The sequence below is a fragment of the Engystomops pustulosus genome, chromosome 1 (genome assembly GCF_040894005.1).
Source record: "Engystomops pustulosus chromosome 1, aEngPut4.maternal, whole genome shotgun sequence".
Lineage (NCBI taxonomy): Eukaryota > Metazoa > Chordata > Amphibia > Anura > Leptodactylidae > Engystomops > Engystomops pustulosus.
Window position 1 is genome coordinate 296,070,723 of NC_092411.1, and position 25,824 is coordinate 296,096,546.

Consider the following 25,824-nt stretch of genomic DNA (forward strand, 5'->3'; position numbering starts at 1 on the left):
AAGCGCCGTCTCTTGTGGAAGTTGTTGGTGTGTTGGTGTGGCAGGGCGGGAAGGAGATTCACCCATTGGGCTGTAAAGGACATGTACTGGTCCTGACCGTAGTTACAGCTTCACACGTCCGCGCTGCCATGCACCTTGGAAGAAACTGATAAGCTCAAGGACTGGCCCACCTTCTGCTGTACATATTGGTGAAGGGCTGGCACTGCCTTTTTGGAAAAAAAATTGTGGCTTGGAACTCTCCACCTCGGTTTCGGCACAAGCCATTAGTTCTCTGAAGGGTGCAGAGTCCACAACTTGGAAAGGGAGAGAGTGCAGTACACACAACTTGGACAAGAGCACGGTCAGCTTCTGCACCTCAGGATGGCTGAACACAGTTATCTCTTTGTAATCGCCTTGCTCAAGGACTGCTGGCGTCATGCGTAGCGAGGAGCAGGAGCATCTGGACTGGGAGATGATGTCAAAGACAAACAGCTCCCTTCAGCAGAGGTGCTGGAGCCTTGACTTGCTGAAACAGCATGTGTGCAACTAGGTGCTGCTGCTGTTGCTGCGCCTGCAGGCTGGACCACGTTTCTGGACACCCGTTTCTCCCAGGCCATTGGATGGTGATGATGCTATGTTGGCGCAGGGCCGTGGTGCCAACTTTAGCACTCACGCTCGGCTCCACTGGTGTCTTACAAAAATCTGCCACACCGCCGAGGTGGTAATTTTACCGCCAACACTCACTGAGCCCCTGTGACACTACTTACTTGGACCTCTGAATCGCGATTTGTACCCCGCAGACGTTTGGCTCCCTTCCTCGCACTGCTGCCACCCTACTGACTCACGGCCACAGTAGCGACTTGCTGCCTTCTCCGCTGACTGACACGCAGGCTGACACTCTATTGGCCCGATGATGATAAATCCCCTGCTACACCCGGCTCCCAAGTGCAATCGGCTACATCATCATCAATTTGCGTTTCCTGGTCACTGCTACTCTCCTCACTGGTGATAGTATGCACAACCTGCCTACTGCAGGAAGCAGCGGAAGTCTGCCCCACCTCTTCACTGCAAAGCAGCTGCTGACTGTCCTCGGATACTTCGTCCTCGCTGAAAAGTGGCGCTGAGCCCAGACCACCTAGTAGCTCTCTGGCTGCGGGAAAGGAACAGGACAGAGGCTGGTTGGGGACAAGTGAGGGCCGCTGACCTGCTCCTGGGCCATGTCAACTAATTGTTGTATCTGAAGAACCCACAGACTCTTGACTGGGGTTGTCAGATATTATATTTGAGGACCTAGTCAACCATTCAACAACCTTTGGGGTGTTAAACAATTCACTGCCACTAGATGACAACGGGAGTTCTGGCCTCACAGAGTCACCCCTGCTGCAACATCCCCTTACTGTGCTGCCTCCTCTGCCTGCTCCACCTGTCACCTTTATGTCTGACGTAGTGGTTTATAAACTATGTGGATTTGGCTGTAAACTATAGCCCCAAAAAGGTATTGCAATGTCCGTTATACAGATACCCCACAACTGACACTGTAATTTCAGCGAAAATCACTGTATAAACTACGTGGATTTCACACATAAATCTGGCTGTAAACTATAGCCCCAAAAAGGTATTACAATGTGCATTATACAGATAACCCACAACTGACAGCTCACTTCTGCAGATGCATGAATGTCAAACAGATTTCTTCCTATTTGATTTTGTCACTAAATAGAACTGCTATTTGGGGTATACAGATCCCCCTTAGAGAACAGCGAGGGACTGCAGCAAGAATGGTTACTACACAGAACAGTAGCAGCAGCCGGACGCTACAGGCAGCACATAAAATGTGAAATGCAAAATGTAAAAGGGCTGGTTTTATAGGGCTGTGTGACATCACATAAGCCTGCCGGTCGCTGATTGGCTTACAGGTCTGCAGATGTCATCGGGGGTGTTCCTTTCTCCTTCCCAGAGTTCTCTGCCCCATGTAACACGTTGTTCTCGTGCCCATTTAGCTGAAAAAAGTGGCAAAAAAAAACATTTTTCCTGAAAATCTAACCGAAGTTAGAATCGTTAGAATTGATTCGCCATCTCTAATCTTGACCTTACGTACACGGCATCCTGCTGGTCTCAACTTCAAAAGTGACTTGCTGTACATTTATTAGTGTCCGTTCAGACCATTACTTTGCGATTTTCATGCTGTCTTTGCTTTTGTTTTTGCTTTGCTGCTCAATTTGTCTCATTGTGTTCAGCTAATATTGTGAGGAGGTTCTCCATTTCATGACGTGTTTCCTCCTCCCATATACCAGCTCTCACAATCTCTATTCAATTAGGTATGAATAAGGACCCAGTTTAGAGGTCTGAAACGCGTAACCTTTTTCACTTTTTAATCCTGTTTTGTTCTAAATAAACTTTTGCCTTTGTTACTTACCGCCTGGTGCCGATGGAACCCTCTTCTTTTTCGTGCCATAACTACTATAATACTGCCCCTATATACAGGAATATAAGTACTATAATACTTCACTCTATGTACAAGAATATAACTACTATAATACTGCCCCCTATGTACAAGAATGTAACTACTATAATACTGCCCCCTATGTACAAGAATATAACTACTATAATACTGCCCCCTATGTACAAGAATATAACTACTATAATACTGCCTCCTATGTACAAGAATATAACTACTATAATACTGCCCCCTATGTACAGGAATATAACTACTATAATACTGCCCCCTATGTACAAGAATATAACTACTATAATACTGCCCCCTATGTACAGGAATATACCTACTATAATACTGCCCCCTATGTACAAGAATATAACTATTATAATACTGCCCCCTATGTACAAGAATATAACTACTATAATACTGCCCCCTATGTACAAGAATATAACTACTATAATACTGCCCCCTATGTACAGGAATATAACTACTATAATACTGCCCCTATGTACAGGAATATAACTACTATAATACTGCCCCCCTATGTACAAGAATATAACTACTATAATACTGCCTCCTATGTACGGGAATATAACTACTATAATACTGCCCCCTATGTACAAGAATATAACTACTATAATACTGCCCCCTATGTACAGGAATATAACTAGTATAATACTGCCCCCTATGTACTGGAATATAACTACTATAATACTGCCTCCTATGTACAAGAATATAACTAGTATAATACTGCCCCCTATGTACAAGAATATAACTACTATAATACTGCCCCCTATGTACAAGAATATAACTACTATAATACTGCCTCCTATGTACAAGAATTTAACTACTATAATACTGCCCCCTATGTACAGGAATATAACTACTATAATACTGCCCCCTATGTACAAGAATATAACTACTATAATACTGCCCCCTATGTACAAGAATATAACTACTATAATACTGCCCCCTATGTACAAGAATATAACTACTATAATACTGCCCCCTATGTACAAGAATATAACTACTACTATAACACGGCCCCCTATGTACAAGAATATAACTACTATAATACTGCCCCCTATGTACAGGAATATAACTACTATAATACTGCCCCCTTTGTATAGGAATATAACTACTATAATACTGCCCCTATGTACAGGAATTTAACTACTATAATACTGCCCCCTATGTACAAGAATATAACTTCTATAATACTACCCCATATGTACAGGAATATAACTACTATAATACTGCCCCCTATGTACAAGAATATAACTACTATAATACTGCCCCCTATGTACAAGAATATAACTACTATAATACTGCCCCCTATGTACAAGAATATAACTACTATAATACTGCCCCCTATGTACAGGAATATAACTACTATAATACTGCCCCCTATGTACAAGAATATAACTACTATAATACTGCCCCCTATGTACAAGAATATAACTACTATAATACTGCCCCCTATGTACAGGAATATAACTACTATAATACTGCCCCAATATACAGGATTATAACTATTACTACTGCTACTATTTTTCAGTCCCCTGCATATAGCCAACCAGACAGTATATAGCAAGCCAGCCCTCCAGTATATAGCCAATTAGCCCCCACCCAGTATATAACCAGTCCCCCCAGTATATAACCAGCCAGCCCCCCCTCCAGTATATAGCCAGCCCTCCAATATATAGCCAGCCAGCCTCTGCAGTATACAGCCACCCCCCCCCAGTATACAGCCATCCTGCCCCCATTATACAGCCAACCTGCCCCCCCCCCAGTATACAGCCAGCCTGTCCCCCCAGTATACAGCCAGCTTGCCCGCCATAGTATATAGCCTGCCAGCCCGGGGCGGGGGGGCTGTCTTGCTTTATACAGGGGGATGTCTGGCTATATAATAGTATATAAGGCTGGAAAAAGACACAAGTCCCTCAAGTCCAACCTTTAAGAATTAAATAAATGTTTTATCCCCATAACCCGTGATATTTTTTCTCTCCAGAAAGGCATCCAGGCCTCTCTTGAACATGTACATAGAGTCTGCCATAACAACCTCCTGCGGCAGAGCGTTCCATAGTCTCACTGCTCGTACAGTAAAGAACCTTTGTCTATGTTGATGGTAAAATCGCCTCTCCTCTAGGCGTAGAGGATGCCCCCTTGTCATGGTCACAGGCCGAGGTATAAAAAGATCTTTGGAGAGATCCTTGTACTGTCCGTTCAGGTATTTGTACATTGTAATCGGGTCTTTTTTCGGGTCTTTTTTCTAAACTGAATAATCCCAAATTTTGTAATCTGTCATTGTATTCTAATCCCCCCATTCCCCTAATAATCCTGGTTGCTCTCCTCTGCACCCGTTCCAGCTCTACTATATCCTTTTTATACACTGGTGCCCAAAACTGTACCCAATTTTCCATGTGTGGTCTGACCAGGGATCTGTATAAAGGCAAAAGTATGTCTTTATCATGAGAATCTATTCCTCTCTTGATACATCCCATTATTTTATTTGCTTTAGCAGCAGCTGCCTGGCTCTGGTCACTAAAATTAAGTTTACCATCCACCAATACCCCCAAGTCCTTTTCAGCTCCAGTTTTACCAAGTAATTGACTGTTTAGAACATAATTATACTTTTTGTTTGTAAAGTGCATAACTTTACATTTATCTACATTAAACCTCATCAACCATTTCTCTGCCCACTCCTCAAGCTTCCACAAATCGTTGTAATGCTAAACTATTGGCCTCAGTATTTATTACTTTACACAGCTTAGTATCATCTGCAAATATTGAAACTTGACTGTGTAAACCCACTACAAGGTCATTAATAAAAATATTAAAAAGAAGTGGCCCCAATACTGACCCCTGTGGCACTCCACTGGTAACGTCAACCCAATCTGAGAATGTGCCATTAATGATGAACCTATGTTTTCTATTACTAAGCCAATTACTTACCCAAATACACAGATTTTCCCCTATTCCCAGCAGTCTCATTTTATATAACAACCTTTTATGTGGCACGGTGTCAAATGCCTTTGAAAAGTCCAGATATACAACATCCACAGCGTCCTCCCGATCCAGTCTTGAACTTACCTCCTCGTAGAAACCATCAGATTAGACTGACAGGACCAATCTCTCATAAACCCATGCTGACGCTGGGTTATAAGGTTGTGCACAGTGAGATACTCCAGGATAGCATCTCTAACAAACCCCTCAAATATTTTCCCCACCACAGCAGTTAGACTCACGGGTCTGTAGTTTCCAGGATCGCTATTTGATCCTTTTTTGTATATTGGTACCACATTTGCTATGCGCCAGTCCTGTGGAACATAACCAGTCCTCAGTGAATCTTCAAATATTAAAAATAACGGTCTGTCTATCACGGTACATAGTTCATGCAGAACCCAGGGGTGTATGCCATCTGGCCCCAGTGATTTATCTATCTTAGTGGTTGCGAGGCGGCGCCGTACCTCTTCCTGGGTTAAAGTGTTGACATTCCAAAATGAATTTACATTATTCCTCATTGTGTCTTCCACCAGGGGATTTTCCTGAGTAAAGACAGTTGAGAAGGCGACATTCAGTAGATTGGCCCTTTCCTCATCTCCTTCCACCATGACCCCACCATGATACAGGGGGGATGTCTGGCTATATACAGGGGGCTGTATACTGGGGGGGAACGACTATAATAAGGGCACTGGCTGGATGTATACTGGGGGGCTTGGCTGGCTATATACTTGGGGGGTTGGCAGGCTATCTACTGGGGGGTTGGATGGCTATATAGTACAGGGGCTGGCAGGCTATATACTACAGGGGGCTGGCAGGCTATATACTACAGGGGGCAGGCTATATACTACAGGGGGCTGGCAGGCTATATACTACAAGGGCCTGGCTGGCTATATACTACAGGGGCTGGCAGGCTATATAATACAGGGGCTGGCAGGCTATATACTACAGCAAGCAGGCTGGCTGTATACTGGGGGGCTGCCTGGCTATATATAGAGGGGCAGGCTGGTTTTATACTTGGGAGGGGGCTGGCTGTCTATATACAGGGGGAATGTCTGGCAGTATACTGGGGGGCTGTCTGGCTATAAGTAGGGTGGCAGACTGGCTGTATACTCGGGGGGGATGTCTGGCTATATACAGGGGAGCTATCTGGCTGTATACTGGGGGGGCTGTCTCTCTGCTTGCCGACGTCATAGTTTGTGCGATGCCGGCACGTACGGACTGGATGATGTAGTAGAGCTGTGGGGAAGCGTCAGAAAGGTGAGTTTTTAAATTTTTCGACCAGCCCCACGAGCCCCGGACTGGCCCCAAACTAGTCGGCCCAACGAGATTTCTCCCGGTGGGTCTTATGGACAGTTCACCTCTGGAGGACGCCATGGATAACAGATGCAAGAAGATTACCGCATTCACGGTGCCTGGATTTAAGTGATGTCCCAGGTTTATCGTGATGGATTTTGACAGTAGATTTCCTTATAAATATCTACATGTAAACTCTTCTCACCTGTAATATTGGATACTTCACCATCAGCACATGGGACACAGTTATAGCAGCAGACATGATGTCCTCCATTAGGAGCCTTCCGGAATCCTGGAGAACATGGATCATTACAGCGAGACTGCGGCATCTTCTGTAAGCATAAAATGTATTAATGGCAGTATTAAATTGCTTTTGTTACAATTCTGTATATGTATATGTTGGAAGGAAGTGGATGACAAGGTCAGATATGTGTATGTTAAACCTAGGTTTCTCACTTGCTGTTTTTCCAAGTCCTATGGGAAATTTAGGTTCTGGGACTTCTCAGTTTGAAGCTGTAAGAGACTTTGTCATATGTGTCAGATGCTTGGAGAGCCCATAAAATGTGACCTGCGAAGGAGTGTGCCTTTGTTTTCTAGACCCTCATATGGGGCTCATTTGGAATTGTAACTAAAAGTCGCTATGTTTGATAAAGAACATGATCCTGTAATATGCATTGCGGGACACTCGGAGTCCTGTGCTCTTCACACATGTCAGTGTTATTGGTCCTTATGCATTCCAGACCCACCGATTTGGTGTGACTTATATCCACGGTGATACTAGAGACTACGTGGGTCAGCGAGCCATGAACTGGGAATAGATAAAGGTTTGTTACACAGTGTGATGTGAATGTTTCGGTAGCTGATGACTTGTTTCACAGGGTAAAGAGAACCACAACTGACAACACAGCGGCTTATTGTTTTTTATGTCTGGAAATTACTGAAACTGACTGACTCATTCACTTGTTTTTAGGAGACATCCAGGGTTTGAGAAACCAAGAGTTAGTGTACATACTTGAGTATAAGCCGGGTTTATATGCTCAAAATACCTAGCTATATGTAATGTAATGCCATCGGCACACACTATTATGTCAGTAAGCGACTGACGTCATGGTGCTTGCGAGGCACGGGGGGACCCAGGGCCGAAGCCAGAGCATCAAAGGAAAGAAGTGGACTTGCTTGGGGTCATCGGAAAGGTGAGTAAAACTTTTTTTTTCTTATAGGCTGGGCATAACTCATGAAGGAGCTGACTAGAGGCTAATGGGGGCAGTGGATACAGGCTATATACTGTGGGCAGGGGCTGCAAGCTACATACTGGGGCAGTGGATGTAGGCTATATGCTTAAGCAGTGGCTGCAGGCTATATACTGTGGGCAGGGGCTGCAAGCTACATACTGGGGCAGTGGATGTAGGCTATATGCTTAAGCAGTGGCTGCAGGCTGTGTACTGAGGGCAGGGGCTGCAAGCTACATACTGGGGCAGTGGATGTAGGCTATATGCTAAAGCAGTGGCTGCAGGCTGTATACTGGGGGCAGGGGCTGCAAGCTACATACTGGGGCAGTGGATGTAGGCTATATGCTTAAGCAGTGGCTGCAGGCTGTATACTGGGGGCAGGGGCTGCAAGCTATATTCTAGGGTACTGGCAGGTGATATACTAGGGGATGAGCTGGCTGGCTGTATACTAGTGGATATTGGCTGGCAGGCTATATACTGGGGGACAGAGGGATGGGTAGCTATATACTAGAGGGCATGGGCTGGTTTGCTGCTTACTTGGATCATGGGTGGGCTGACTATATACTAGAGGGCATGGTCTGGTTGGGTGGAAGGGAACTAGCTACCTATATACTGGGTGGAGGCTGTGGCAATTGCATTTCTTACCCTAGGCTTATACTTGAGGTTTTCCAAGTTTTTTGTGTTAAAATTAGGTACCTGGGCTTATACTCGAGTCGGCTTATACTCAAGTATATATGGTACTTTTCCCACCGGGTATCTTGCCCAAGGGTCCAATTGACACTGTTTGCCAAATTTTCGTAACAAACTTTCCCCCCTAATGATAACTGAAATTCTGTTTAAATGTATTGCTATTAGAGATGAGCGAACATGCTCGTCCGAGCTTGATGCTCGGTCGAGCATTAGGGTACTCGAAACTGCTCGTTGCTCGGACGAATACTTTGCCCGCTCGAGAAAATGGCAGCTCCCGCCGTTTTGCTTTTTGGCGGCCAGAAACAGAGCCAATCACAAGCCAGGAGACTCTGCACTCCACCCAGCATGACGTGGTACCCTTACACGTCGATAGCAGTGGTTGGCTGGCCAGATCAGGTGACCCTGGGATAGACTAGCCGCTGGCCGCGCTGCTCGGATCATTCTGTCTCTGGATGCCGCTAGGGAGAGAGCTGCTGCTGGTCAGGGAAAGCGTTAGGGTGTTCTATTAGCTTACTGTTAGGCAGGAGTGATTCTCAAAGAACCCAACAGCCCTTCTTAGGGCTACAATAACGTTCTACTTTTTTTATTTTAATTTGCATCTTTTACCATTTTGTGAGGAATTAGCAGGGGGACTTGCTACCGTTGTGTTTAGCTCTTAGTGGCACACATATCCATAGCAAAGACCGAAGTGGGAAAATTCAGTAGGGGTTGGATTTCTATTAGGCAATAACTCAGTGTCATCTCATCTGGCATAGTAGTGTGCTTCCTTTGATACTTGGCTAGAAAATAGCCATAGGAGAATACAAATAGCTTCTTGAAGCCTACAGTAGCGTTCTATATATTTGATTTCTGGTTGATCTGCTGGTGGCTGTAGTTTCTGCAGTGCATGTACTTGCCAATTCTGAGCAATTTGTAGTGAGACTTGCGACCGCTGTGTTCTGCGCTTAGTGGCGCACATATCCATAGCAAAGGCTGAAGTGGGAAAATTCAGTAGGGGTTGGATTTCTATTAGGCAATAACTCAGTGTCATCTCATCTGGCATAGTAGTGTGCTTCCTTTGATACTTGGCTAGAAAATAGCCATAGGAGAATACAAATAGCTTCTTGAAGCCTACAGTAGCGTTCTATATATTTGATTTCTGGTTGATCTGCTGGTGGCTGTAGTTTCTGCAGTGCATGTACTTGCCAATTCTGAGCAATTTGTAGTGAGACTTGCGACCGCTGTGTTCTGCGCTTAGTGGCGCACATATCCATAGCAAAGGCTGAAGTGGGAAAATTCAGTAGGGGTTGGATTTCTATTAGGCAATAACTCAGTGTCATCTCATCTGGCATAGTAGTGTGCTTCCTTTGATACTTGGCTAGAAAATAGCCATAGGAGAATACAAATAGCTTCTTGAAGCCTACAGTAGCGTTCTATATATTTGATTTCTGGTTGATCTGCTGGTGGCTGTAGTTTCTGCAGTGCATGTACTTGCCAATTCTGAGCAATTTGTAGTGAGACTTGCGACCGCTGTGTTCTGCGCTTAGTGGCGCACATATCCATAGCAAAGGCTGAAGTGGCAAAATTCAGTAGGGGTTGGATTTCTATTAGGCAATAACTCAGTGTCATCTCATCTGGCATAGTAGTGTGCTTCCTTTGATACTTGGCTAGAAAATAGCCATAGGAGAATACAAATAGCTTCTTGAAGCCTACAGTAGCATTCTATATATTTGATTTCTGGTTGATCTGCTGGTGGCTGTAGTTTCTGCAGTGCATGTACTTGCCAATTCTGAGCAATTTGTAGTGAGACTTGCGACCGCTGTGTTCTGCGCTTAGTGGCGCACATATCCATAGCAAAGGCTGAAGTGGGAAAATTCAGTAGGGGTTGGATTTCTATTAGGCAATAACTCAGTGTCATCTCATCTGGCATAGTAGTGTGCTTCCTTTGATACTTGGCTAGAAAATAGCCATAGGAGAATACAAATAGCTTCTTGAAGCCTACAGTAGCGTTCTATATATTTGATTTCTGGTTGATCTGCTGGTGGCTGTAGTTTCTGCAGTGCATGTACTTGCCAATTCTGAGCAATTTGTAGTGAGACTTGCGACCGCTGTGTTCTGCGCTTAGTGGCGCACATATCCATAGCAAAGGCTGAAGTGGGAAAATTCAGTAGGGGTTGGATTTCTATTAGGCAATAACTCAGTGTCATCTCATCTGGCATAGTAGTGTGCTTCCTTTGATACTTGGCTAGAAAATAGCCATAGGAGAATACAAATAGCTTCTTGAAGCCTACAGTAGCGTTCTATATATTTGATTTCTGGTTGATCTGCTGGTGGCTGTAGTTTCTGCAGTGCATGTACTTGCCAATTCTGAGCAATTTGTAGTGAGACTTGCGACCGCTGTGTTCTGCGCTTAGTGGCGCACATATCCATAGCAAAGGCTGAAGTGGCAAAATTCAGTAGGGGTTGGATTTCTATTAGGCAATAACTCAGTGTCATCTCATCTGGCATAGTAGTGTGCTTCCTTTGATACTTGGCTAGAAAATAGCCATAGCAATAGGATAGGATTGTTTGGTTCTAAAAACTCAAAAAAAAACAAAAAACACAAAAAAAAACAAAAAACACAAAAAAAACACACAAAAAAAAAAAAAAAAAGTAAAAAAAAAAAAAAAGTTATAACTCTCATTTTAAAAATGTTTAACCCCAGGGCTAGGGGTAGAGGACGAGGGCGGGGACGTGGGCGTCCAACTACTGCAGGGGTCAGAGGCCGTGGTCCTGGGCGGGGTGAGACACCACCTGCTGATGAGGGAGCAGGGGAACGCCGCAGAGCTACACTCCCTAGGTTCATGTCTGAAGTTACTGGGACTCGTGGTAGAGCACTGTTGAGGCCAGAACAGTGCGAACAGGTGATGTCGTGGATTGCTGACAATGCTTCGAGCAATTTGTCCACCACCAGTCAGTCTTCCACGCAGTCCACCCATGTCACCGAAATCCCCACTCCTCCAGCTCCTGCACCTCAGCCTCCTCCCCCCCAGTCTGCCCCCTCCCAGGAAAATTTGCCATTTGAACCGGCATACTCTGAGGAACTGTTTTCTGGACCCTTCCCACAGTCACAAACCACTTGTCCGGTTGCTGCTGAGCAATTTTCCGATGCCCAGGTTTTCCACCAGTCACAGTCTGTGGGTGATGATGACCTTCTTGACGTAGTGGAAGTGTGTAAAGAGGTGTCCGACGATGAGGAGACACGGTTGTCAGACAGTGGGGAAGTTGTTGTCAGGGCAGGAAGTCCGAGGGGGGAGCAGACTGAGGGATCGGAGGATGATGAGGTGACAGACCCAAGCTGGGTTGAGAGGCCGGGTGAACACAGTGCTTCTGAGACGGAGGAGAGTCCTCGACCTGAACAGGTTGGAAGAGGCAGTGGTGGGGCCAGACGGAGAGGCAGGGCCAGAGCTGGTGCATCAGCGCCACTGTCAACTAGTGAAGCTCCCGTGGTGAGGGCTCTTGCGGCGAGGGCTAGATCTTCAGAAGTGTGGAGGTTCTTTAAGGAAACACCGGATGACCGACGGACTGTGGTGTGCAACATTTGCCAAACCAGGCTCAGCAGGGGTTCCACCACTACTAGCTTAACTACCACCAGTATGCGCAGGCATATGAATGCTAAGCACCCCACTCAGTGGCAACAAGCCCGTTCACCTCCGGCCGTGCACACCACTGCTCCTTCCCCTGTGTCAGCTGCTAGTCAGCCCCCTGCCCAGGACCCTGGCCCAAAAACCCCATCGTCGCCTCCACGATCCTCCACAGCATCCACCAGCGTTCAGCTCTCCATACCCCAGACGCTGGAGCGGAAACGCAAATATAGTGCAACCCACCCGCACGCCCAAGCCCTTAATGTGCACATCTCCAGATTGCTTAGCCTGGAGATGCTGCCCTATAGGCTAGTAGAGACCGAGGCCTTTCGCAACCTCATGGCGGCGGCCGCCCCTCGGTATTCGGTCCCCAGCCGCCACTACTTTTCCCGATGTGCCGTCCCAGCCCTGCACCAGCACGTGTCAGACAACATCATCCGTGCCCTGACCAACGCCGTTTCTGACAAGGTCCACCTGACCACGGACACGTGGACGAGTGCTGCCGGGCAGGGCCACTATATATCGCTGACGGCACATTGGGTTAACTTGGTGGAGGCTGGGACCGAGACTGACCCTGGGGCTGCTCATATACTGCCGACGCCGAGGATTGCGGGGCCTACCTCGGTCCAGGTGTTTCAGGCCTACTATGCCTCCTCCTCCTCCCACCCCTCCTCCACCTCCTCCTCCGAACTACCATCCGTGGGCACGGCGCCATCAGTCGGTAGCTCTAGGCACAGCAGCAGTGCCGTCGCTAAGCGACAGCAGGCGGTGCTCAAACTGCTGAGCCTAGGCGACAAAAGGCACACCGCCCAAGAGCTATTACAGGGCATCACGGCGCAGACTGATCTGTGGCTGGCACCGCTGAACCTCAAGCCGGGAATGGTTGTGTGTGACAACGGCCGTAACCTGGTGGCGGCTCTGCAACTCGGCAGACTGACACATGTGCCATGCCTGGCCCATGTGTTAAATCTGATAGTGCAGCGTTTCCTCAAGACATACCCCAATCTGTCTGATTTGCTCACGAAGGTGCGCCGCATCTGTGCGCATTTCAGGAAGTCCAGCCCAGATGCTGCCACTCTCAGGGCAGCGCAGCGCCGCCTCCAACTGCCCGCTCACCGACTGTTGTGCGACGTGCCCACGAGGTGGAATTCAACACTGACCATGTTATCCAGAGTTTACCAGCAGCGCAGAGCGATTGTAGACTGCCAGATGTCAACTTCCACCAGAACTGGTAGTCAGGTCAGTCAGCTTCCTCAAGTCTACAATGAGGAGTGGACGTGGATGTCTGATATCTGTCAGGTGCTGAGTAACTTTGAGGAGTCAACACAGATGGTCAGTGGCGATGCCGCCATCATCAGCCTCACCATCCCGCTGCTTGGCCTGTTGAAAAACTCTCTGGTCAGCATGAAGTCGGAAGCTTTGCGCTCGTCACAAGAGACGGGGGAAGAATATTCCCTTGTTGATAGCCAAAGCACCCTGAGGTCTGTTTCTCAGCGCATATCGGAGGAGGTGGAGGTGGAGGAGGATGAGGAGGAAGAGGAGGAGAATGTTGGCGAGACACAAGAGGGGACCATTGTTGAGTCCTTCACTGTTCAGCGTGTATGGGCAGAAGAAGAGGAGTTGGAGGAGTTGGAGGAGGAGGAAATGGACAGTCAGGCCAGTGAGGGGAGTGAATTCTTACGCGTTGGTACTCTGGCGCATATGGCAGATTTCATGCTAGGCTGCCTATCCCGTGACCCTCGCGTTCAAAGAATTTATTCCAGCACCGATTACTGGGTGTTCACTCTCCTGGACCCACGGTACAAGCAAAATCTTGCCACTCTCATCCCTGCAGAGGAAAGGAGTGTGAGAATGCATGAATACCAGCAGGCCCTGGTGCACAAGCTGAAACAGTATTTCCCTTCTGACAGCGCTAGCGGCAGAGTGCGTAGTTCTGCGGGACAAGTAGCGAGGGAGAGTAGGCGAGCAGGCAGCTTGTCCAGCACTGGCAAGGGTACGCTTTACAAGGCTTTTGCCAGCTTTATGTCACCCCAGCAAGACACTGTCACCTGTCCCCAGTCTCGGCAGAGTAGGGCTGATCTTTACAGAAAGATGGTGAGGGAGTACGTAGCTGACCATACCATCGTCCTAAATGATCACACAGCTCCCTACAACTACTGGGTTTCAAAGCTGGACATGTGGCACGAACTGGCGCTGTACGCCTTGGAGGTTCTTGCCTGCCCTGCCGCTAGCGTCTTGTCCGAGCGGGTTTTCAGTGCAGCTGGTGGCATCATCACCGATAAGCGTACACGCCTGTCGACTGACAGCGCTGACAGGCTGACGCTTATTAAAATGAATAAAGGCTGGATTTCTCAGAATTTCCAATCTCCACCAGGTGAAGGAAGCTCAACCTGAATAATTGATCCACTCCTCCTCCTCCTCCTCATTTTCCTCCTTCTCCTCCTCTTTGTACAGTAAAGCAGAGGAAAATGGCTATTTTTTGACAGGGCCCACTGGCTCTTGCTATACTTCATGCATTTAATTTTTCTGGAGGGCCACCTACCCGGTCCTCTGTTTGAAACAATTTTTGTGAGTGCCACATACAGGCACTCAATCTATTCCATTTTTCTGGAGGGCCACCTACCCGGTCCTCTGGTTTGAACAATTTTTGGGACTGCCACATACAGGCACTCAATCTATTCCATTTTACTGGAGGGCCACCTACCTGCTCCTCTGGTTTGAAACATTTTTGGGACTGCCACATACAGGCACTCAATCTATCCCATTTTACTGGAGGGCCACCTACCTGCTCCTCTGGTTTGAACAATTTTTGGGACTGCCACATACAGGCACTCAATCTATTCCATTTTACTGGAGGGCCACCTACCTGCTCCTCTGGTTTGAAACATTTTTGGGACTGCCACATACAGGCACTCAATCTATCCCATTTTACTGGAGGGCCACCTACCTGCTCCTCTGGTTTGAAACATTTTTGGGACTGCCACATACAGGCACTCAATCTATCCCATTTTACTGGAGGGCCACCTACCTGCTCCTCTGGTTTGAAACATTTTTGGGACTGCCACATACAGGCACTCAATCTATTCCATTTTACTGCAGGGCCACCTACCTGCTCCTCTGGTTTGAACAATTTTTGGGACTGCCACATACAGGCACTCAATCTATTCCATTTTACTGGAGGGCCACCTACCTGCTCCTCTGGTTTGAACAATTTTTGGGACTGCCACATACAGGCACTCAATCTATCCCATTTTACTGGAGGGCCACCTACCTGCTCCTCTGGTTTGAAAAATGTTTGGGACTGCCACATACAGGCACTATCCAAATTAAATTGTCTCCATAGCAGCCTCCACACGTTGTCTCCATTCCTACCTCCAAAAGTCGTCCATATAGCTGCCTCCATACATCGTCCCTTTATCAAACGAGGTGTGTCAGGCAGAAATTTGGGTTGTTTTCATGGATTCCACATCAAAGTTGTTAACTTTGTCGCCACCCTGCTGTGTAATCCACAAAATATACTTGCAAACTTTTACCATTTAGGGATATTATTTCAGCGCTTCTTGCGCATCTGTTTACATTCCCCTCACCCGCCATATCCTAAACTTATAAGAACGCTACTACACTTGATCTTATACAAAAGTGCTGTTTGGGGAGTAGCCTAGAGACAGGGGCTTGGATTTGCGAAAGCTCGCCTGGCAGCGGAGCGCCAGCTCCATGCGCATCATGCGCTTCTTGCGCATCTGTTTACATTCCCCTCACCCGGCATATCCTAAACTTATAAGAACGCTACTACACTTGATCTTATACAAAAGGTTCTTAGAAGTGCTGTTTGGGGAGTAGCCTAGAGACAGGGGCTTGGATTGGCGAAAGCTCGCCTGGCAGCGGAGCGCCAGCTCCATGCCAAGATCCAACTAACATAGTTTTAACTGCAGCACCTTTAATCTACTACTAGTTCACTGCCTCCATACATGGTCCCCTTATCAAACGAGCTGTGTCAGGCAGAATTTTGGGTTGTTTTCATGGCTTCCATGTTAACTTTGTCGCCACCCTGCTGTGTAATCCACAAAATATACTGGCAAACTTTTATCATGTACCGATATTATTTGAGCACTTCTTGCTCACCTCCTTTGGTTCCTCTCTGCCACCCATTGGTTTGAAGCCTGAGTCCATTTAGGGTATGTCGCCATGCCACTCTCTAGCCTGCTGCCGCTGCCTCTGCATGCCGTCCCCTATAGTGTCAGGGTCAATTATTGCATGTTTTAGATGCTATCTAGCTTCATTCTGTCACTCTGTCATGGCCATGCTGTTGCCCATAATTTTGGCATAATGGTGCGTTTAAGCAGCCTCAGAGGCATCCATGCATGCTGCCCCTGCTGTTTCCTGTCCATTTCCGTGGTGTTTCCATCCTTTTCTGAGGTTCCCAGGTGTTTGGCCAAGCTTCCCTGTGCAGAGCCTTGGTCCCCTTGAAAAATGCTCGAGTCTCCCATTGACTTCAATGGGGTTCGTTATTCGAGACGAGCACTCGAGCATCGGGAAAAGTTCGTCTCGAATAACGAGTACCCGAGCATTTTAGTGTTCGCTCATCTCTAATTGCTATGGATCTGGTTGGTCCACTTCCAAAATCTACCAGGAGTCACCAACATATATGAAGGGTTTGGGACCACAGAACCTACTATCCAGGTGCAATACCAATTTCTGGTGAAACACTTTCCATTTCCAAAGACCTGTGTCTGTTACCAAAATATATTTACCTGCTTATCATCTGCAAACCGATGGTGTCATGGGAAGGTTAGATTGGACACTGAAAGGGATGTGAAATAATGTGGTTGAGGATATGCACCAGACTCTAGAAGCTCACAGCAGATTTGCTTAGATGAGAACTTGTCCAACCCGATGAGTCAGTTGGTTCTGTCCACAGTGGAAAGTAAATTCTTGGCCAAATGACAGGGCCAGTACTAGATTGTTGAAAGGTTTAATTGGGTAACTTAAATGGTTTAATAACCATGGATAAGTATAACAATCCAAATACAGCATGTCCATATTATCAAACATTGCAAAGATTATATGGTACTCACTGCTGTAGAGTCGCCTCCACAGTCACCTCCCGACATGTTACCGTAGGTTTATATTGCTGAAACCTTTTCATATTCATATTCAAGAGGTGAGGGAACCAGAACCAAGAAATAGGGAAACATTTTATGAACATTTCTGGTTGTTCCTGCCTCATAAAGCATGACTAACAAAGGTGGAAAAGGTAAACCAAGGCCATTTAGTGGAAAAAAAATGTGGGGCAATTTCAGACTACATTAATAAAATGTCCCTTGGGGTAAAAATTGCCAAACAATTGCTTATCTGGCAATGGTAATGGCATTACTACATCCCCTCTAAGGGCACCAGCTTTCTCTCTAACCACAAAAAGTGGAAAATAGTTTCATTTTTGTAAATGAAGAAGACTCTCACCTTGTTATTTTTCCATATCATATTTTCTATTACCACATCAGCATTGAAATCCTCAGACTGCTCAGACTGTTGAAAAAATGCAATGTGTCGATCTTTTAAGGAACGTTGTCGAACATCTTCCTCATTTATGTAGATAACCCAGTTCCTTAATTCCCATCTAAAAGTAACTCCCCTCCTGTCATTAAAGAAAGTCTCCCCTCCATACATATCCGTGTAGTGAGCATATTTCATGTACTTCTGCAACTGCAAAAAAAAAGGTTTTAAATTGAAATTTTTGCCCCCAATGGTAAAAGAAATGTACAATATTAAATGCACCGTATTTGACATTTTTGTGGCATAATCTTTTGGTGCTTGTAACTTTTTTATTATTTAGTTTTGCACCTCTGCTAGAAGTGTCGTCACCAGAGTCCACTGGGCACCGGGACCAAATTCCTATCTAGGTCCCCCTCTTAATACACGCAAAAAAATCATTGTGTCAGGATCGGAGGTAGTGGATCAGCACGGGCGATGACACAAGCCGACACCTGGGACCGGAATCTAAGTGGCACCTGGTCTTCACCAGGCTCCATCGCAAAACATGTTGGTCTTGCTGCGGCGGGACACCACCAGGTCGTTCCACAGGCGCGACTTGTCTGTGGTGGCTGCCAAGGCTGAAGTACAGAATCAGCAGGCAATCTCGTAGTCGGTGACAGGCAGATGGTCAAGGCAAGCGGCAGTGGTTCAAGGTCAGGGACGAAGCAAAAGGTCAGGGCTGGCAGTGGAGGAGCAAAGTCGAGAACATGTCCGGGGTCACAACGGTAAATCCAATCACTCACACAAGGCACAGGAAACAGCTTTCTCATAGGCATAAGCACTAAGATCCGGCGGTGAATGTTGGGAGAGGCCGACTTATATCAGTTTCCTGGAAACGGCCAGTACCAATTAGCGGTGCGCTGTGACCCAAAAAGTCTCAATATACAAACAGTAATTCCCATCAGTAAATCCTGTAATGAAAAATATTGCTTAAATAAACTGCACTTTTTTTGCCGTTATTCAACTGATAAAAATTGAAATGAAAAAGTGATCAATACAACGTACATTCCAAAAAGGTTTGAAATGAAAATAGCACATCCAGCAAAAAGTGGCACACTATATGTGGGTCAGTCCATCAAATTGTTTATTTTTTAAAATTGATTGAAAACTAATAAAACTTAGATAAATTTTGTATATTTGTACTTTTGCCAATGCAGGGAATAAAGGGGAGATGTAATTTAAAGCCCCCATGAAAACAGAGCTCACAAGAAAATAGTGCAAATATTTTTTTGTCAATTTCCCCACATTTTTCTCCTACTCTTATTAAGTGCCCCTTCATTTGCCCCTTTTTTAATAAGTGCCCTTTTTAAATCCCCTAGAAAGAAAATAATAAGAGAAGGGGCCGGGGGCACTTAATAAGAGTTTTCTTAGTTCCCCTTTTCTCGCCACCTTCTTTATTAGTGCAGAATTCTCCTTTCCTTGATTGTTTCATTCATTCACCCACCCGCTTATCCCCAAAGTAGAAGTACAGTCCTGCCCCTGCCCTTTGGTTGCACCTTTTCTTAAGTGCCCCTCTTCTTGCCCCCTAATAGAAGGGACAATAAAAGGGCACTTAATTGGACCCTCTTATTGCCTATTTTCTTGTTGCCATCTTCTTTCTTCTTGTAAATTCTTTATTTAACTTGTTTTTTATATAATTACATATGATCAAGAAACACAATCCAAATGTACATGGTATCCGTATCCCACTGCCCTCCCAAACCTAAAAGAGAAAAAACAAAAAATTAAAACCAGAAGGTCCCTCCCCCCTCCAGCCACCCATCCTCTATACGAGGTCTTAATTTATAATCAGTTATCTTTCCAGACACCTTCCATTAAACAATATTACACATCAAAAGATTCCTATACTCTACAGAAGACTGGAAGCCTCTCCATCTTCCCCAAGTCCCCTGATATTTGTCATATGCTCCTCTCATGTGAGCCGTTAGTTCTTCCATCTTCCTTACCTCCCCATCTCTCATAACCCATTCTATTCATGTAGGAGCACATGTGTTCTTCCTATTTGGAGAAATGAAAGCTCTCGGTGCATGAGTTTCAAGGAGCAGGAATTGAGGTCTTATATCTCTCCATTAGGATCATGGAAATATGAAGAATAAAAAGTGAAGCGTCTACTTCTATTTCCTGCTCATACACAAGATTCAGGACTTGTCCCACAGTGTTCCAAAAAGGACGTATAATTGGGCAATCCCAGAAAACATGTAGCAAAGTCCTGATTCCCTCCCACATCTCCAACAATTTGGGTGAAACATTTTATTCAGCACCACTAGGACCCTTAACCACCTTGTCAGGAGTTTATACCCTGATTCCTAGATATTATTGGCTATCGATGCTCCATGTACAAGTTGATAGATAGGTTGTTCTTGTTTTTCTGATATATGAATCCCTAAGTCTCTTCCCCATTTATCTATAAAAGTTGGTCTACCTGTGTCTGAGAATGTGCAATATATCCTTCCCCTATTCTCCTTTGCTAGTGTTAGGTGTTAGTTTTCTACAAAAAGAACTAGCAGGCGGTAATGAGTTCAAGAAATGGTGCAGTTGTATTGCTCTCCAAAACCCCAAATATCAAGGTGTGTCTTACGTGTGTGACTCTTCTAGGGACCACCAAGCCTTATCCTTTATGGCATCTCTTGCTCGCGACCTCCCAATGTGTAACCATTCTCTAAATCCCCTGTCTCCTCTCCCTTGTGTAAATGTGGGGTTTTCCAAAATAGGAATCATTGGAGAAGGTTGGGGGGATAAAGAACTTCCCTGTAGATATTTACTACATATCTCCAAAGTTGGGGATAAAGTTGGATGTTTAAAATCAGATATGAGAGGTAATGGGGTCCACAATGCAGTTTTAAGAGAAATCGGTGAGAGAACATTTTCCATTTCTATCCATAATTTCAGCTCTTTGTGCCTGTGCCAGTCTGCTACCCCCTTCTTCCTAATGTCCCTTTTTGTCTGCTATTATAAGTACACTCTCAGCTTCATCCCCAAATTAACAGTGCTGGTAGCATGGAAAGTAGATGCTTACCTCACCTTCTTCCTGTTCCTCTTGGCGGCACTGAGCTTTTGTCTTCAGCCCATGGAGTAACGCTCCCAGCGTCGGTAATGTAATGACGTCATTAGGCTGCTGGCGCTGGACACTTACCTGCTGTCCTGTGCGCTCCTGGTGTAAACAGACCAGAAAGTGACAGTGTATATCACTTCCATCTCCAGCTCCGATATAGCCCAAAGCGGAAGAGCAGCATAATCATAACAGGAGGGCACAAAACCTTCTCTTACGACGGATCGTTACCCCCCTGTTTGCCAGGTGCTGGAGAGTATCTACACCATGAGGAGCCTGATGAAATAAGGGGTGCACATCAGCACTTTGATGGATCTGGCCCTAATTGAAACCATTAAAATTTCCTTAGAATAAGCTCCAACCTTGCATCCTGACAGAATCCTCTGTGCAGTCGCAGCGGTTGGGCTTTGGTTTGGGTGCATTTCAAAAAACAATATGTGACTTGTCTGTGTTACTAACTCCTCAGCTCTTGACCCCCACCTCTGTGCTTCTGTACAGCTCCTCCCTCTTGCACTGATGTCAGCTCACCAGGCTGTGACCTATGTGAAGAAGCAGGATGGAGAAGCTTCAAAGGAGAACAAAGGTGGGGGTCAAGAGCTGAGGAGTGAGTAACACAGACAAGTCACATATTGTTTTTTGAAATGCATCCAAACCAAAACCCAACCCCTGGGACTACACAGAGGATTCTGTCAGGATGCAAGGTAAGTTATAACACACAATTTTATTGTAATGCAGATGCTCAGAGAAAGCAGAAAGACAGATTTGCACTGCAGCTGTCATAGGCTTCTGCAACCTGTCTTTAGTGAAAATGAGATCTCTGGTGACAGGTTTCCAGTCATCTAAGGTCCTTTAACCCATTTACATTTGCAAGTAAATACCATGTATGTATCTGAAATGAATTCACAACGGCCTCCATGAACTTCTACTCCTCCCCATCCTCCATGGGGCTGCTGTGATTTCTTGTGATCAGATACATAAATGAGGTAGACATTTTAAATGTAACTGGATTAAAGGACCTTAGATGAAATCACTCTGGTCACATGACATTAGGTGCCCAATGATGTAACAGAGCTTTCTCTTGATGTTCCACACAGCAGCGTGTCCTAGCAGTGAGACCTGCCCTTCAGCAATAAGGAGGCGGGGCAATGTAAGTAAAATGTAATATGCCGGACTCACACAACAGGAATGGGGGAGATACTTCAGCAAGGGAGGAGGATGGGAAAGTCCAACATTGCTCTGACCTGCTTCAGGGGAATTTGATGGAGCAGCACCTGCAGCAGAGGCTGGGTCACCAAAGGAAGGCTCATCCGGTAAACTATCCAATGTTCTAAAGAAAAGATTACCGAAATTAACTAACCAGAAAAATAAAATGGAACCACAGGGGCACTTTTATTCCAAAATAAGGACACAAAACTTACCAATATCAGCACAGCCTTTCTCTGCACCACGATCCGTGACGATCTTCTTCTTGGCCAAATCCTAATAGTCCAGTAGGCATTTGTCCCTCGGTATGAGATGATCCCGTACCATGAAATGCTCTGCCGGTAATCTAACCCTCGGGGAAATCTACAGCGATTAGCACACAGTGATATACACGCAGTGACCCACATTTATTACAGTGTTTGCGCCGGTTTTGTGTTTGACTTTGCACTGAAAAGAATGGGGCACATTTACTTATCCGGTCACGCGGAGTTCACAAAAGTACATTCGCGATTCACTAAGATCATGCGCCCGATATCCTGCATGTGTCGCTTCCCCGATGAAGTCCGCCGGAGTTCACCTTCTTCTTCCCGGGGCTTGTAAGAGCATTGTTTTGCGACACAATTTTAAAGTTAAATCCAGCACTCAGTCCGATCAGTTGGATCGCCCTATGGCACATCCGCCAACGTGTATGGCATGAAAGCTGGTGCAGCTGTACAAATATCCGATCGTGTGCAACACAGTCCCCAGTGAAACACCTGTCAAATCGGCGCAAATCCCAAAAACGACAGAAAACCCAACAAAAGTGTGGCCGCAGACCCTTAGTAAATAAGCCCCAATGGGGCAGATTTACTTACCCGTTCCATTCGCGATCCAGCAGCGCGTTCTCTGAGGAAGATTCGGGTCTGGCTGGGATTCACTAAGGTAGTTCCTCCGATGTCCACTAGGTGTCGCTGCTGCGCGGAAGTCCGTCGGAGTGCACTGAACTTCACCGCCATACGCTGGGTGCAGGTAAGCGCGTGTCAAGCGACACTTTTTTTTTTAAATGCGGTGGTTTTTCGGAATCCGTCGGGTTTTTTATGGCCACGCACCCGATTTCCACCACTGGTGCCGATGCGCCACAATCCGATCCCGGGGCAATTCAGGGAAAATCGTCGCAAATCGGAAAGTGTCTGTTCCAGTTTTGGATTGCAGCTGCTCTGTGTCCGACCCTCCACAAATTTCTGTAGATAATGGACCATGCGCCACATTTATCACTGTGAATCAACAGAATTGTGTCGCTCATTCTATGTTAAAGCTGGAACAAAAATAGTTGGTGCACTCTTCTGGAGCAGTGCAGGGGGGCGCCAGGTTCATCGGTGCCATAATAACCCCGCAAGATAGCGAAAAATTGAAGTAATATACCAATTAAAAGTTTACCAAAATTTTAATTTAGATGGGTTAAATATACAGTAGAACAATTTTCGGTGTATTTGGTGACCTGTGTTATTTCCAGTTGCCATGCAATGCTTTAGATGTAGAGGCGTCTATGTGTTTTTTATAAGATGGACTTCAAACACTATTGATTGTATGTATAGATATGTACAAGAAGTAGGTTACAGGCTTTAGGAATGGGTAAAGTCTAGACCCTTCGGGCTCAGAGTATCTAATTTTTGTATCCATCGTGCTTCCAACTCCTGTAGTCACCTACTTAAGTCAACCGATTGTCGTTCATGTTTCAGCTGGAATAAACCAAAAAAATGGATTTGATTTCCACCCCCCTTTTTCTTTGTTCTCTGCCTAACCTATAGTTTAGGGGAGGTAGGTCTGGCCACATACACCACTCTTTTACTTTTACAGTTAATAAACTCAATCCTTTCATTGTTGACAGGATTTATGTCCTTCATCAGGGGCATCAAAGGGCAGAACACACAAGATCCAAAGGAGTACGAGCCAACAACTCGAGTCCTCAGCCGATGTGCTTCCCTAGATTCTCTAGCGGCTGTCGGAACTACGAGCATTTTACTGTCTGAACGGGGACTTATTCTTGTGGAAGGATCCTCTGGCTGTGAGAGGTTCGGATAGAGTCAGAGGACTTGTGAAGATAAGAAACCACTACTGTGAGAGAACAGAATCCATTTTATCAATGTGTTCTCCATCCACGTGTCTTTACACTGCCTATATTGTCAGCAAACTACATCTGTGCATAGCACCAGCCCCCGCGCACATAGTGCCTCAGAGATCACCTTATAATTACACATCCTGTCTAAAGGAAAGGAATGTGACACATGTCCAGTAAAGTTTCTTTGTTTCCGAAAACCTATAAGAATCCTCTGCTCTGTAAGTAAAGTTGGAATCGTCTTACCAGACACATGTGTGTGTGTGACTGATTCTCCGAGCAGCTCGTACTATACAATAATTTGGACCCACATCACATCAGAGATAGAGATATATCTCTAACACTATTGAGTGTTTTTTAATGAATTGGATCGAGTCGGAGGACTTGGGAATAAAAGAGATCAGCATCGGGTGCTATTTTTTTGGATTAAAGAGCTCTGGTCATAGATTTTATTATTTTATAAAATTTCAGTATATGATTTTTAATGTGGACTTTTGGATCGATCCATGACTGTTTTTAAAGCTAATCACTTTGAGTCTGTGCAACACAAAAAGCTTTATATTGCTGTTTTTAAATATAAGACATGCCTAGTGATATAGGTATTATATACTTGTACATGGATGTGGATGTTTCTCTTTCGGAGAGCAGCAGCATGTGGTAACACCAGGATGGTATCCTGGGGATCCAGTGTAGCCTTGGGACCACCCCTAACCCGGGTACTGCATATGGATTTATCTTATAGGATATGGAGGGTTATTACAGAACATATCTATACATGACATATTAATGGATACTGTGTATTGTGGGCAATTACCTGATGGCGTAATGGGTGCTGTCCTGAATTATCTTCTATTTGCTTCATTGTGTCTATGGCCGAGGCCAGAATATGTACAGATACATAAGTATAATATAAGCTGGTATCTTTAAAGCCATATTCAGATGGTGGAATATGACGCGTCTCGGTGCAGTTCACACCAGTAGCTGAATAATACCACTCGTAAAGTGCATTTATCTTCTTGTTTTTAGCCCTGCATCGAAACAGAAAGAACCAGATCTTCTCCAGCAGCCGATCATCTGGATGTGATGCTGGATTAACATCATGAATGGATTCAGTAACTTTGGGAATTGTATTTCTGGGCACCATAAAAACCAAACTGCAGTTGGCAAATTTTAACTCATAATGTGATCTTTTATAGAAAAGATTAGCCCAGGACTCATGAAGGATGAGGGTGATGTCCTTAGTCATCCTCTCGGAATTAATGGCAAATTCCATGTAATTATCTGAGTAAGGTCCACAAATGACTATGACTTGAACAGTGGATTTCTCAATCACATCCACCATTTTCCATAAAGTAAGAGAACTCTTATCATCTATAGTAAGAGTGAAGTCAATGCAGATCTCATGCTCGGCCATCAGCTTAGTCAGTTCTCTTACTTCTATATCATTAGCCTGAGGTGTAATAATCAGTCCAACCCAATTCCATCCAAAAATTTCCAGGGACTTTACTAGAGCCCTGTACTGGGTCCGGAGATCTGGGGCAAACAGGTAGGTAGTGGGGTGTAGGATGTATCTGCTGTGGAGGAGGGGTTCAGTCACACCGTAAGTAACCTATATGAACAGAGAATATAAGTGGTTTATATTGTCCATTTAATATCTGCCACATTTTCTAGAAATAAAGTTGTGTTTTATTTTTCTGAAATGTTTTGAA

At 45.4% G+C, this 25,824-nt stretch overlaps 1 protein-coding gene across 1 annotated transcript in view; it reads right to left on the minus strand.

Moving 5' to 3' along the window:
- The window catches only part of LOC140132252 (vomeronasal type-2 receptor 26-like), a 39,951-nt gene that overhangs the window by 14,022 nt on the left and 105 nt on the right, over positions 1-25,824 (minus strand). Inside the window, exons 2-7 of the mRNA XM_072150964.1 lie at positions 24,930-25,724; positions 22,236-22,296; positions 22,059-22,144; positions 20,785-20,919; positions 17,697-17,939; positions 6,921-7,047 (exon numbers count right to left, since the gene is read on the minus strand). Of these exons, the coding sequence (XP_072007065.1) occupies positions 6,921-7,047; positions 17,697-17,939; positions 20,785-20,919; positions 22,059-22,144; positions 22,236-22,296; positions 24,930-25,724 (1,447 nt within the window). The remainder of the gene's footprint in view (positions 1-6,920; positions 7,048-17,696; positions 17,940-20,784; positions 20,920-22,058; positions 22,145-22,235; positions 22,297-24,929; positions 25,725-25,824) is intronic.